The sequence below is a fragment of the Molossus molossus genome, unplaced genomic scaffold (assembly GCF_014108415.1).
Source record: "Molossus molossus isolate mMolMol1 unplaced genomic scaffold, mMolMol1.p scaffold_m16_p_21, whole genome shotgun sequence".
Classification (NCBI taxonomy): domain Eukaryota; kingdom Metazoa; phylum Chordata; class Mammalia; order Chiroptera; family Molossidae; genus Molossus; species Molossus molossus.
The window spans coordinates 10759073-10773742 of NW_023425357.1; the positions used below are offsets into that span (position 1 = coordinate 10759073).

General features: G+C 47.6%; 1 protein-coding gene across 6 annotated transcripts in view; it reads left to right on the forward strand.

Annotated features, from left to right (window-relative positions):
- Window positions 1-1915: 1915 nt before the first annotated feature.
- The window catches only part of ACTN4 (actinin alpha 4), a 73239-nt gene continuing 60484 nt past the window's right edge, over window positions 1916-14670 (forward strand). For 3 of the 6 annotated variants that reach the window (XM_036274337.1, XM_036274329.1, XM_036274331.1), the window contains exon 1: window positions 1916-2189. In XM_036274337.1, coding sequence (XP_036130230.1) covers window positions 2028-2189 — 162 coding nt within the window. In that variant the 5' untranslated portion in view covers window positions 1916-2027. The remainder of the gene's footprint in view (window positions 2190-14670) is intronic. The other 3 variants (XM_036274330.1, XM_036274332.1, XM_036274333.1) reach the window with 1 other exon arrangement.

Consider the following 14670-nt stretch of genomic DNA (forward strand, 5'->3'; position numbering starts at 1 on the left):
TGCCCCCCACTGGGGGTTGGGCCCACAACCTGGGCATGTTCCCCCACCGGGAATCAAACTGGCGACCTCTTGGTGCATGGGTCTGCTGGGCTTATTAAACTTCTATCTTGTGCGAGATGCTGCTTCAGAGACTAGAGATGCAGCAATGACCAAAACAAAAACGCCCACCCTCGTGGATGACATTCTTGGGAAGGAAACATAAATACAGTAAATCAACCAATCATGTAATATGTTAAATGATGATAGGTGCTCTGGAAAAAATTAAGCAGGAAAGGTGTGGGGTGCTATTTTAAATAATGTAGTCAGGGAAGACCTCACTGAGGAGGTGATGCTGACTCAGACTTGCAGGAGAGGAGGCTGTGAGCTTTGGGAATCTAGTTTCTGGGGAAAGTTATCCAGGTAGTGGTAACAAGGTATCACCAGTTGAAGTGCTCTGAAGCTGGAGCAGGCCTGGTGTGTTCCAGAAACAGCAAGGAGGTCTGCAGGATCTGAGAGTAAGGGGCAGAGTGGGCGGTGAGCTGGGAGAGGACATGGGAACCAGGACCACCAGGACGTGGAAGACCTTGTGGGTCTGGCTAATGCCACAGGAGTCTCACTCGTTTCAAAAGCTGGGCTGGGCTGGGCCAGGGCAGGGGAGACTTCTGGGTCTTGGCTCCTTTTCTTGACTTTGACTTGTACTCTTGAGTGTGGTGCTTTGGGAGGGGGGGAGGTTCTGGGCAGAAGAGGGAGGGACTTGATCTGACTCAGGTGTTCGCGGGCGCCCTCTGGCTTCTTGTGGGAAAGAGGGGCTGAGGGGGAGCAGGGAGCTGGTGAAGAGGCTGCAGGTCCGAGCAAAGACAAGGCTAAAGTAGATGGGACCAGGGTGGGGCCACAGGGGCAGGGGAAAGCGGGTGGATTCTGTACCTGCTTTGAAGGTGGAACTAACAATTTCCTGAAGAACTGGATATGGGGTGTGAGGACAAAGAGGAATCACGGATGATTGCAAGGTTTGTTGACTGTGCAGCTGGAAGGATGGGAGTTTCATTCACGAGATGGAGCTGACTGTGAGGTGATCAGGTTTGGGGGGCAAGATTAGAAGCTCAGACTTAGATATTCAAATTCGAGATGCCTATTAATGTGGCAAGGTCATTTATCTGTATGCATTTATTTATTTATTGTTGCCTCTCCACCCTCCATGTTAGCCACTTGAGAACTAACCACGCTTATCATGCTCAGCACTGGCGCCCAAGAACAGTGCTCGCCCACAGAGGTGCTCAGTGAATGTTTGTTGAATGAAAGTCCAAAAAGTCCTCTGCCATCCCAGTCAGCCAGTGTCTATGCCAATTGACCTAACTCCCCTGTCCATTTCGTGAACCCTTCAGGTCTTTGTTCAAACGTCCTCCTCCGCAGCTGCCCTGACTACGCTTCGGCTCATGCTCGCTCTTTCTCCATAACACGTTTCACCTTCGAATATTACTAGATACGTCTTAAAAATTGGTTTGTTGCCTCCCTTCACTAGAAAGTAGTTCCACGAAGGCAAGGATTTTTCGTGCCAATGCATAACACACGGTCTGGCACACAGTAGGCGTTTAATAAATACTTGTTGCATTTGTGCCGCAGAGTGGTACTACATTCCACGCCTGAGCAGGTTAAGGCCTGATGGCGAGACCCGCCTTGTGAATCATTCATGACTGGCCCCGCCCACACGCGGAGAACGCGCGCGCTCCTGCGGGAGAGGGGGCGCGGCTCGTACATGAGCTGCAGGGGTGGCGGGGTAGTGGACTCTGCGCAGGCGCCGAGCTTCCCGAGGCCCGAGTATCCTAGCGCTTTTCAGGTTTGGAGGCGCGCGCGCGCGCGCGAGGGCGGTGGCGGCGGTGCGGTGCGCAGGCGCGGCGGGTAGTGCGCAGGCGCGGGCGGAGGGCGGGCTGAAGCAGCTGAAGGAGCTGGAGCAGCGGCGGCGTCGGCGGCGTCGGCGGCAGCAGCTCGGGCAGAGGGGCGGGAGCTGAGGCGGGAGCGGACCGGCTGCTGGGCGAGCGAGAGGCGGCGGAATGGTGGACTACCACGCGGCGAACCAGTCGTACCAGTACGGCCCCAGCAGCGGGGGCAATGGCGCCGGCGGCGGGGGTAGCATGGGCGACTACATGGCCCAGGAGGACGACTGGGACCGGGACCTGCTGCTGGACCCGGCCTGGGAGAAGCAGCAGCGCAAGGTGCGCGGCCTGCGGGCCGGACAGGCTGGAGGGGGGCTTCTCCGGGAGGCTGGCAGCTGGGAAGGGGGTTCGGGGTCCTGAAAGGAAATTGGAGGGTCTGTGATGGGAATTGGGGGTCCCGAGAAGGAATTGGCGGGTCTGGGAAGGGGTTTGGAGTCCTGAAAAAGAACTGCAGAACTTGAGTAAGAATTGGGAGTCTGAAAAAATAATTGGCGGCCCGGTAGGGAATGTGGAAGTCTGAAGAAAAGGACTCAGGGAGCGCGATGAAGGAATTGGAAGGTCTGGGCGGGGAATTGGGGAAACCGAGGCGATGATTGGAGAATCTAAAATAGAATTGGGGTCTGAGGCGGCGGCGAAGGGTTGCGTGCTAAGAGAAACGGGGGAGTGTGGAATTTGTGCGTCAGGACAGAATTGGGGTTGGGGAGTCTGAAGAGCTGAAGGATGGAGGGGGTTATTTGGAGTAAAGAAAGATCTGAAGAGGATTGGAATTGTGGGAGCCTCAGGGTGGGGGAGTTCTAAAGGGGCTGAAGATTCTGGAAGTCTGAAATGGAGTAGGGGTAGTGAGGAAGGGCATGTGGAGTCTGAAGAGTAATGGGGAGACTAAGACTGGGAAGACTAGAGGAGAGGGGCTAAGGAGAGAAATGGGTGTGAGATGACATGGGGCTTGGGATGCGAGGATGGGTAGGGGTGCGAAGGAGGTCTTGGGTTAGGGGTCTGAAGGGAGACGGCAGGGACCTGTGAATAAGAAGTTCTTGAAGGGGATGAGAATTTTTAAAGGGAAAAGGGGGAAGGTTGGGAGATGGGAGGAATGAGGAATGGAGAGGCTGCAGGGGTTAGAGAGTATTTGGAGTCTGGAAAGGGTGAGAATGGTAGGAGAGGGAACGTGAGCTGGAGTGCAATGGCAGATGATGGGAGGGAGGTTCGTTAAGGAAAATGAAAGTCTTATTAGGAGGGGAGTATGTGATGGATAGACCGAGAAAGGAGTTTGGGGTGGGGATGGGGGGCTTCTGGGGACGTAGCTCGGGGATTGGAAGTGTGTCTGTATTGTGAAGGGAGAAAAAGTGGGAGGAAGACGTGAGAGTATCCAGGAAGAATTGTGTCTTTTGGCTGGGGGGCATGAAGAGCTCCTAAAGCAGGGTCTGTTTTTAGGTGGCACTTTGGGGTGTGGAGGCAATGTAGGGGGGGGACTCATAGTAGTGAAAGGGAGATCAAAAGAAGTGGGAGGCCCAGAGAAGGTGTCGTATGTCCAGGAGTGGGGAACTCTGCGCTGATGTAAGAGAGCGTTTGAGCGTGTGCTAAAGAAAGTGTGGACCTGGCCATTTTGGCTCAGGTTAGAGTGTTGGCCTGCAGACCATAGGGTTTCTGGTTTGATTTCTGGTCAAAGGCATGTGCCTGGATTGCAGGTTCAATCCCCAGCCCCGGTCAGGGTGGTCAGGGTCCTTCGGGAGGGAGGCAACCAATCCATGTATGTTTCTCTCTCTCCCCCCCCCCCCTTCCACTATCTAAAAATCAATGGGGGAGGGGACTACAAGTGAAGAATAACCAAAAAAAGAAGGTGGTGTGTGTTGAGCAGGCATGTGGGAGGGGGTTGTTTACATGTGTTGTGCCTGAGGAAGATGTGAGGTCCTTGGAGTTAGAAGCTTTGAGTGTGTTCTGGAGATCTGAATTTTCTCCCCAGATTTGTTACAGATAGATTCTGTAGTCTTGGGTGAGACCTTTGCTTTCTCAGTGTAGTTCTCTCATCTGGTTCTACAAAGATGAACAGGTGTGATGTTGGGGCTTTGGGAGCGTGGGCCTTGTGAAGCTTTTTCAGGAATATGAGGGGCAGACTCAAGGAATTTGAGCTGAGGAAAGAGAGCGGAGAGAGTGACTAGAAGCTTCTGGAGGGTGTGAGTTGGTGTTCCGGGGCTCAGTGCTGGCATCCCAGTCTGGCGGGGAAAGGGTGAAAGGAGCAGCTGTTCCAAGCCAGCCCTGGGGTGGGGCCTGGCATAACCTTGGGTAAATTACCAACCTCTGCTTGAATTTCCTCATCGGTGGTGGGGGTGGCGGGTTGGTGCTAGCGTCATTACCCCTTGCCCCACCTACCTCAAGGTGGGCAGGTTGAGATAATCTGACCTAAAAAATGCCTTTTGAGGGGAAAGGGAGATCTAGTCTGCAGTCGGAACAATAATTTAGTACCTGAGGCAGTGGTGGTTTGGAAAAGGTTAAGAGTTGCCAAGAGACCTGGAAAGTTGGGAGCGGAATGGGGTTGGGGGGTGGGTTGCATGGGATTGTCTTGGAGAATGTCTTCTCCTCCGAGAATGTCTTCTGCTCCAGGTGCTTGAGCCCCCTGACCCTTTTTCTTCAGGTGGTAGGAATGGGAGACCTTCCTTCTCCCTTCCTTCCTGTCTTCCACCACTCCCTGTGACTCCTTTTGCTAGCTCAGTTCCACACTCTTCTGGGAGTTAGGGTGTGTGCTCCTTCGTGGTTATAGTCTCCCTTCACACAGGGTGAGGCTGGGGCACCATCCAGCTCTGGGCGGGGACCAGGACTCACCAGAACCCCAAGGCCTTGCTGCTGTGTGTCACTTGTCCTCCTCCCGTCCTCAGTGACCAGGCAAGGTTGAGGGAAGGGGTGGCTCACACTGTACTCTAATACCAGTGCTTTCGATTCTTAATAAGGGCCAGGTTCCAGTATGTCTTGCTTTATGCCTATTACAGCAAATATTTACACATAGCTGTTCTTTGGAGGAATATGTTGCTTATTACTTTGTACTTTCCGATAATGGGGTAGGGATCCTTTATGAAAAGGGAAAGGAGTAATGCAAAAAAAAAAAAATACACACACAAGTTTGTGCCATTTTCTTCCTTCTAGGAGGAATCCTCCCCATACACACACCGCCAAACAGGATGGCTGGGTTTTTCTATGTTGCAGTGTTGCTTTAGTGAATGCTAGATTGCCCTCTTGCCTCTTCAAGGCTGAGCCACTGGACATGGGGAGAGTGACAGTTTTGTAAGTGCCTTGTGCATGCTCACTCTAAAAAGCTGTGTCCAGGACATCTGTAGACCCTTAAAGCCTGTGGAATTGAATTATTCTAGGAATTAAGCAAGGGTTGGCCCAAGTCAGAGGGTGTGTGTGGCTCCTGTGGTTCTTTTTTTTTACCTAAAGCTTTTATCTGTGCTCTGACTTGTACGGACCTCTGTAACCAAGGCATTTCCTGATAAGTAGGCTCTGTAACAGTTATGACACGAGGAGACCCTAGGTGTTCTCCTGGGAAATGGGGGAAGGACTGGTCTGGTTTTTGAGTAAGTTCTCAAGCATTTGTAGTTCTGGGCCACCGTTCCCTCTCCCAGTTTCTGAAAGGGGCTTGGGTAGCCTTTCACCACCTACTCTCCTGGACAGGTGACAGCTGCTCCAGACCTTAACCCACAGCAAGAGGAAATGACTCCTTTGCTAAACTTTCATGATGGTGGAAACATCACTGCTCAGTGTTTAGACCTTGACCTTTAGCTCTGGCTGTATTAGGTGTGAGTTAATTATTTGAAAGTTCTGATGGTGTTTTGTTTTTCTCCAAGTAGTTTTTTAAAAAAAATTTTAGGCTGATGATGGAGGCCCCAAAGTAGCCATCTGTTGTTTTGTTCCATTACTCTAATTGCTTGTCTGTTAGGATCTGGCTAAAACTAACATGTCCTTAGCAGTTTTCCAAATTGAATAACATTCTTACCTACAAAAAAGCAAAACACCACCATCACCAAACTCAATTGTCATCTAGAAATAAGACTAGGGGGAGGAGGGCAGGTATTCTCTGCCCTCTTGGGAGAGGGGTAGGGGAAGCTACTCAGCTGCTAGCACAATATATTTTCCCTCTTCCCTGATGAGTTTTAGAACAGGGCTTTCTGACAACTACAGAAGTGGTAAGGTGTGGAAAGATGTCCTGGGACTACAGCACCCCTTGTAACCACTCATGCTCATTTTGCTGAGAGCTGAAATCCGGTCGTTGCCATGGAATGGTGCCTGCTGCTTCATCTAATCCCAGGTGGTTCAGGGCGCAGGCCTGGGATTATCCTCTGCCTTTGGAAACATCCTCCCTGGTTCCGGCTTCAGAGACCAACAAGGTCTCTCTTTTACAGCAGAGAGCTGACTCACTCTCCAGTTGGAAAATGGTACAAATGGTTTCATTTAATGGCAGCCGGTTGCCTGCCCTTCAGTGGGTTGCTGTGTGGGGAAAGTTTGGTGAAAGTTTTAGAGGAAAACAACCCAGGAAATCAGGGTAGTGTTTTAATATCCAGATGCTGCTGGTGCTGTTAAACTCCTGAGATGCAGTCAGGGTCAGTTAAAATGTAGGCTTGCAGTTCTGGCCAGTTTGGCCCAGCAGTTAGAGCATCAGCCTGTGGGTTCGATTCCAGTCAAGGGACACATACCTCAGTTGTAGTTTGGTCCCTGTGCCGCCGCCCCCCCCCCCCCCCATCTGTGTAAAGATAAATGGAAAAATATCCTCGAGTGAGGATTTAAAATAAAGTAGGCTTGCACTCTCAGAATGTCCTCTTAATCAGATGTCAGGGCACCAGGGGCAAGTCTGGATTCCAATCTCAAGCCTCTGAGGTGAGGATTTCTACCCTTTAAACATATACTACAGTCATGGCAGACTTTGGCCAGACAGTGCCCATTTTCAGAGTTAACTGAATGAGTGGTGTACAGTTATCTGGCAGTGTTATTTAGCAGATGACTGCAAAGAGAATGGAGCCAAAAAAGAATTGATTTGGGAAGGCTCAAGAATTTCTGAGACTGTTGAGATGAACACTTTAGGCTTTTGCTATAAAGTATTGGTTTATAGTGTGCTGGGACTTGTACAAGTCTTTGACCAGATCTAAGGGTTGTTCTGTACAAAAAAAAAAAAAAAAAATCCCTTGCTCTTTTATTTTGGGAAGGAGGCGCGGAGGGGGCAAAAATAATTAGCAAATAGCTGACTTCCAAGTTTTCTGAAGAGCTAAACTGTCAACATGTTTATTTCTTCCCTGAGATTTAGTATAGTCTAGATCCCTGTTTCCCCTACCTTTATCCCTGTTTCCTTCACTTAGTGATGTCTGTGTTATCATCACCTTCAGCTCTCTTCCCTCAGTTTCCTTCCGCTGCCTTTATTTATGTATTTATTTTACAAAATAACAAAAGCACTCCTGTTACCTTAAGTCTTCCTTCCCCCCTTTTCTTTTTCATGGAAATAGGAGGCAAGTGATAGCAAGTTGGTAATTCAATGGCAGTGGTAACTGAAACACTGACCTACTAAAAGGTAGGCGGAAGTTTCTAGTTGGGCAGATACAAATCCTGTCATCCATGAGGTTTGAAAGAAGTCTTTCTATCATGGGTGGTTTGAGTCTCTAGGATGAGTTTAAACTTTGAAACATCAAAGCATACATATAAGGAAAGTTAGTTTTACATTATTGGCTGTCTAGGCGCCAGAATTTGTTATACAGTGTCTGAAAGTGGCACAAGTAACACTTCGCTTTTCTTGGAGAAGGTTTATTAGTTACATTTTAGTCAGTATCCCAGGTATCAAGGAGTGTAAGGTTCAGTGAATCAAGAGAAACATCATTTAAAATTCCAGCCTCTATTTAAAGAGTGGTCTTATTTGGGGGGAGGAGGGATGATTAACCAAGTGGCTGGGAGGAGAAGACCCTCTCTTCCAGAAAGTGAAATCTTTGCATATATTTAGCTAACTGGCAAGAGTGTCCTGACATCAGTGCTTGGGAAGTTCTAGCCAAATAACGGTCTCCCTGGGATTATAAAAATCCCTGAGACATTTGCCTTGGTGTTGTGCCTTTTTTGGTTGTGTTGTTCTTTTATGTCCTCCCCCATCCCCTTTCCCTCATAAACAACAGATGCCTTTACTTGGAATGTCCGTGGAAAGTCTTTAAAAGCTGGTTGTGTAACTTGGTTGCTTTCTCTTTAGTCTGAGCAGCCGTTGAGAGGCCAGTGGCCTTTTTCTTAAATGTAATTTGAGGCATTATTTAGAAGTGAGTGGATTGAGCTTCCTTGGGATTTGCTATTTGCCACCTGTTTCTGGTTCCTGCCTTCCTGGGATGAGTCCCATACTCCCAAGACTGAAGAACTGTCCTGTTTTCAGAAGGGACAGTGGTTGCTCAGCTAGAGCAGTTGTCCTGTGCACCCCACCCCCTCTCTGCCCCATGCATTTTTCCTAAGCCAGTCACTTGTGATTTTTCCATACCCACTTCTACTTTTACATACTTTATAACTTTTAGTCAATATGTCTTTTTAAACTTGTTTTAAAAGGAAAGGTTGTATGAGTGTGGTAAATGGAAAACCCAGCTTCTCTGGCCATAACTAGGAAATGACAAAAATAGGCTGAAAACCACAATGTTGCTAAATTCTAGTTAGGTATTCCTGCTGCGGCTCTGGGGCCACCCTTTGTTAAAAAAAAAAGATTGGCAGGTGTTGGTGAGGTGCTAAAGGCCCACCGTACCAAGCAGAGACCTTTTCTTTGAAGTAATCAGAAGGTTTATAAGAGAATCAAAGGGAATAACCTTCTCATTGTGATTCAAGGTTTAATGTAGGATGTGGATAAACTCTCCCATGTGTGCATGCCACACTTGGAAAAAATTTATCTCCTTTGACTTGAGAAACATTCCATGACTGGCAGGGCAGAGTGACGTGCCCAGGAGCTGTCTTGCTTGCTCAGTGCCCCACCGTACTAGACTTGAACATATCACTCGTGACTGGCTGACAATGAATTTATCTTTGTTTCCAAATGTTAGGATTTTTAAAATTTTTGTTTTTTAGGAAACAGGGCCACATGGTAAATACAGGAATTGCAGGTTCATTCCTTGCTCCTCACACAGCCTTTTCTTTTTAATTTAAGACTCCAGCTTTCTTACACATAGATGCTTGAAGTTTGGATAAGCTATACTGAATAAGCTACACTGCTACTCCACCTGGGTATTTGCATTCTAAATTCTGAAAGGAAAGCAGGGCCCTCCTGCAGAGTTAAGAAAGGCTCATTTAAATGTTTTTCTTCCAAATATCAGAGCAGAACAGATTCTTTGTCTTCCAGTGGAACTATCCACACGGGGCAGGAATAGTTGGAAGTGGCAGTTACTATGCAAAACACAGTGAAGTCATCTTGGGAAATATCGTTGATGGTGTTGAGATGATTGAATGGGGATGCTAGAACACTAGCACTATAATAGCATTTGTGTCTACAGCTTCGAGTAGGAATAAAGAAGACATTGTGGTTTGTTTTATGCTTTTTTAAGTTCTCCCCCCAAAAGGTGTGGAGCTGAGTGATGTCTGCCACTGGCTTTCTAGTGGGTTTTTCTTTTCATCTCCCCTCCCCACCCCCCACGGCTGTTCAGAGAAGCCACAGTGTAGGTGGATGGGAAGGCAGGCAGTACTCCTTACTCCTTGTTCTCCATGTGTAAAAGGAACATATTTGTGTGTGTGTGTTTTTTTCATCTCCAAAAAGCCCAAGGTAAAGAGTTTTCATATCTTACCTCCTATGAGTAATGATTCTGATTCCAGCTCTTAAGAATTTCTTAATTAGCCCCCATCCAGGATGGGGACAAGGCAGGAAGTAAAAGAGATGCATTTCTTTTTTAATACATGCTTCATTTTGATGGTTTAGAAGGCCAATTAGAGGTTAGGAAAAACACAGGAGGAAGCTTAAAAGTGATTCAACAACTAGCCATGTTGTGGAGGTTGCTTGGGGGTGGGGGGGGGTGTCTGGCAAAAGGGGGTTTGTGCATCTTTAGCTTTCCTTGTTGAAATGATGGGCGTTCCTTTACCAAGCACTAAGGGCAGTGCTGGAAGTCATCTGCCTCGAGTGTGTTAACAGTCAACACATTAGCGCTCATCTATCAATCTGAATCTGGGTGTGTGAATGAAGGTGTTTAGTTGATAGTACCATGGGAACTGGGTTGCTTACTTACTGTTTTGGGGAGTGCCTTCAAACCAGAGGGAGGCAGCCCTAATGGTGGAATATTGGGCCACTGGACAGAAATTCGATGCTGCCCACTGGTCTCAGGAAAATACTCCCATGCATGGTAGCCATGCTGGGTAGGGGGATGAGGGGCCTTTGTTCCCTGGTGCAGTCCATTTTATCAACTAAGGGTATGTGTTTGCGCATGAGAGAGAGAGAAGAAAAAGGAGAGGGCACTGTGAAAGCCACTGTTGGTTTTGTGCCTGGGACTTGTGCTTTTTCTCTAGGCATTTCAAGTTGGAATCTCAGCTATGTGACTTCTTAATAGCAGGGCAAATGTGCCTGCATCTTTTGCTTGCTTTCACAGACACTGACAAAAAGAACTCAAGTTTCCAGCAAATCCTAAACACAGTTCATTCCATGATAACATTTTTTTTTAAATCCACTTCCTTTCTGCCCCAACTCTGACAGTAAATACCCCCTCCTCCTCCCACCATGATTCCCCACTTCTTTAAGGAAATAAGCATCTTTGCATTTGACTCAGTATCTGGTGAGAATATCAGATGCTTACAGCAAGTGCTTCTTTGGCTTTTGCTGACATGACTTGTGTTTGGAAGAGTCAGTTGTTGGTTTTTTGTTTTGTTTTGTTAAATTTTATTAGGTTTGTATGATCTTCCAGTTTTGGCCTATGAGATAAACTCAATTTCAGAATTCAAAATGTCTGGAAGCAGCCAGCCAGCTTGCCAAGCTGATTCAAGGGCAGTCTGATGAATCAACCCTTCTTACAGGCTGCCTGCTAACCAGTCCTGGAAGGTGTCCAGACGGTAAACATCACCAGTATTGTGAGGCAGTTATTTTTTTATTTTTTTGATCCTTTGAGCTATGCTGCCAAGTCTGGTAGGATTTGACTTTCTGTAAAACAGAAATGTCTATATCAAGATGTCTTTTTCAGAGATGTCAGGCCTGTAGTCTCCCAGTGCTGTGTCTACTGATGGGATGAAAGGGAATAACTAAACCAGTTGAGGGAGGCATGGCTTTTTAACCATTTTGAGAAACAAATTTACCCTTTTCTTTTGTAAAACTTTCATTAACTCACAACTCGGGGACAACCACAGAAGAGAATTTAATCCATTGAGGCCTGTGAACCATTTTAGGGATGAATGGTTAATGGATCATGGCCCAAAGCTGTGGAAGGTCAGGGAGCAGCTCCTACCTGCTGCACAGAAACATCCCAGAGATTCATAGAAACAAGCTTTGACCATAAAAATTGATGGCTCACAGCGCATTGAGTTCTCTTAGCAGATACCTTGGACTTGAGAAAGTTCTGGGCCTCTTTAATAAACAACCACAAAGCAGTCCTTGCCAAATACGGCCTGTTCCAGGGCCATAGGGTTAGCTTAGGAGACAACTTTCTTGCCTAAAAATAAATGCATGTTCCTATTGAACATTCCAAGCATAGTTTAAACATGAGACCTCTGAGTAGCCGTTTAGGCTCTGGATTCGGTTATGTCGGAGTGTGGGCAGTTAAGGGGCTTTGAGGAGCCTGCTCCCTGCTTTGGGATTGCCCACTGGCTACCCAGAAAATCAGATGACCAAATGAAACCACCTTCCATCTCATTGCTATATATTCTTGATCTGCTCACAGGCTGGTGGGGGAGACAGAGAGCAAGCATGTAAATAAAACAGGATTTTTGGATAGGATTATGTACTAGGAATTAAATAATAGCTAGCATATTACTCTGTGCTAGACACTACTCTCGGTGCTTTATATGGACTGACTTTAATCCTGTGAGGTAGGTGTTGTTACCTTCATAAGACAGGTGCGGGAGTGAATCCATGGACGTTTAAGCCACTTGCCCAAGTGACAGTGTCAGGATTTGAACCTGAAAGTTCTGTCTTTCAAGCCTGTGCTCTTGTACACCACACCACAGTCAGGTGATTGGGAATGGCCGAGGCAGCGGTCATCGAGACATCAAGAGGAGGACCTCTGAAGGCATAGCATTTTAGCTGTTTCCTAAGGGGCGAGGAAGAGGGAGCCAAGCGAGCACTAGGCGGAGGCGGTTCCAAGCAGAGGGAATGAGTGTGGAGACACCGAAGAGCGGAGAGCGGCCATAGTGGTCGAGGGTAGGGCATGTAGAAAGATGGGCATGGCCGGATCTCTTAGAGCTCTGTTGGTGGAAATAACGTTGAGGCCTAGAGTCTGCAGATTTAGTCCGTGTTAGACTCCAGTAGGCCAGGAACCTCATGCTTCCAAAACTCTGTCACTGCAACCCTTTCCTTTCAGGCCTCCTGGACAGGCCAAACCAGAACTGACTTCTAAAGTGGGAACCCCAGGACTGTAGAACATTAAACCAAACAAAAGCTTCAATTATCTCTGTGATCATTGCTGTAGGAGACACCTGTGTTTGATTAAAGCCTTGGTAACTTTTAAATCTGGAGTTTTACAGCACTGTGTACTCATATGGCTTTGTAGTGTCTCTTAGAGAGCTTAACTTTTACCCCATGAACAAATTCCAGCCCCCTTCTGTCCCATCAAGAGGCTGCTTGATTTACAAAGCATCTCTGGTAAAGTGTTGTGTTTCCCTCTTTGAAGTGGGAAGGCAGGAAGCTTGATTTTTTTTTTTTTTTTTTTAATCCTTACCGGAGGATATTTTTTCCATTGATTTTTAGAGAGAGTGGAGGGAGGGAGGAAAGGGAGAGAGAGAGAAAAACATCGATGTGAGAGACACATTGATTGGTTGCCTCCCTCATGTGCCCTTTACCAGAGTCAAACCTGAGACCCTTCAGTCCTTATGCCGCAGCTATAACCACTGAGCAAAACCAGCCAGGGCAGGAAGCTTGATTTTAAAAATATGTTTATATTGATTTTTTGAGAGAGAGAGAGAAACATCGACCGACTGCCTTCTTCATGCCCCCGACTGTGGCTTGAGCCTGAAATGTGAGCATGTGCCCTGACTGAGAATCAAACCTGGGACCTCTCAGTCCATAGGACGACGCTCAATCCACTGAGTCACAGGGGCTGGGCTTGCTTTTTTTTTCCCCCTTAAACTGGCTCTTCTAGGTCCTCCCTTTCTCTGTAAATCCCTCTTCTATTTACTCAGTATTTCCCCCTTGTTTTCTTTGGTCAGGGGGAGCTGTATCCAGGGTGGTTCTAGTTCAGAGAGACAGACATGCATGCTGATTCACTCAGAGGCGGTTAGCTTTCCAGACCCCACTGAAAGCCATTCTAGGAAGCGTAGATTCATTTGGCCCATGGCTCCCCATTTGAATGCACAACCTTGTCAAACTAGTTATGTGGCTTTTACTGACAGAGGGAAGAACAGAGAAAGCTTGGGGCTATCACTAGACACTCCTGACTATACACACAGCACTCAGCAAGCAGCTAAGTTCATGGACCATAAAGTGTCCATTGTGAACATGGGCTGGGATTCTCTCTGCCCTGCTCTTGATGCGATTTGGCAGCAAAAAATCATCCCTGTCAACACAATATAAAGGAGAGAATGAATATAAAGGTGTCTTGTAATGGCCAGCCCAGCTGCTTCAGCTGGAAAGAAGATGGTGAGGTTTCCATTCTCCTGGCTGCATACCCATGTGAACTTGTTAAATCTTTTAAGTAGCTGTACAGGAGAGGAGATGTGTGCGTGTGTGTGTGTATGTATCCTTATTCCCTTAAATACAAAAATTAAAACTTCCCTTTTATAAAACTGACTCAGAGTGGGAAGAAAGTATATGGCGAATGGAAAATGTGTCTGATTATATAGCCCTACCCCACGTTTGGGATACAGCTGTAAGTTTCCACGGTGGGTGGCTTTTTGCATTTATGCTGAGCTGAACCTGCTCCAAGCTGTTCCTGCACTTAGAAAGGGCTTTCTTTGGGGGAAGCAGTCTCTTTCTGTCACACTATAAAAACTTGAAGGTCTTTTGAAAGACCTGAACAGTCGTCACTTGGGTAGCAGAATTAGGGCCTGCTGACTGAAATGAGTCTGCATTTTATAGCCAACCAGCATCTTGTGTAACATGAGTTGTGGCTTCATGGGCTTTGGAGTCCAGCACTCAGTTAGAAACATGACCGCCAGGGCCAGACGACAGCCCTCACTGGGCCCCTCTGCAGAGCAGAGCTCTGTACCGAGCCTTTGGGGGGTATGAGAAACCGGAGACCCAGTCCATGCTCTCAGGGAGCTCACGGTGTAGTTGGGGAGAGAGCAGAGCCACATGAGACCTCAGAAGGACACTAAGCTGCACACCGACAAGCCCACAGCACTCTAGCTGTGTCCTGGGAGAGGAAAGGGGTGAATAAGGGCAGGTGGGGTCAGTCATGGAAACTTTCATAAAGGAGGTGAGTGTGCAGGAGGGGTGGGCCTTTCCCCCAGCTGCGGGCAGGTTTCTGGGGGCAGGTGTTAGGCGGTCCTGTATGTGCAGTTGAACAGCTTCCTTAACTGCCTCTTATGGGCATTCCTACCAGTCCCTTCCCCTGATGAGCATTGTCTTTCGGGAGTTTTATGTTTGAGGCACCATGTTGGGTGTTTGTTTGTTTGTTTATCCTTACTCGATTCTGTGGGATCTCAGAGGGAG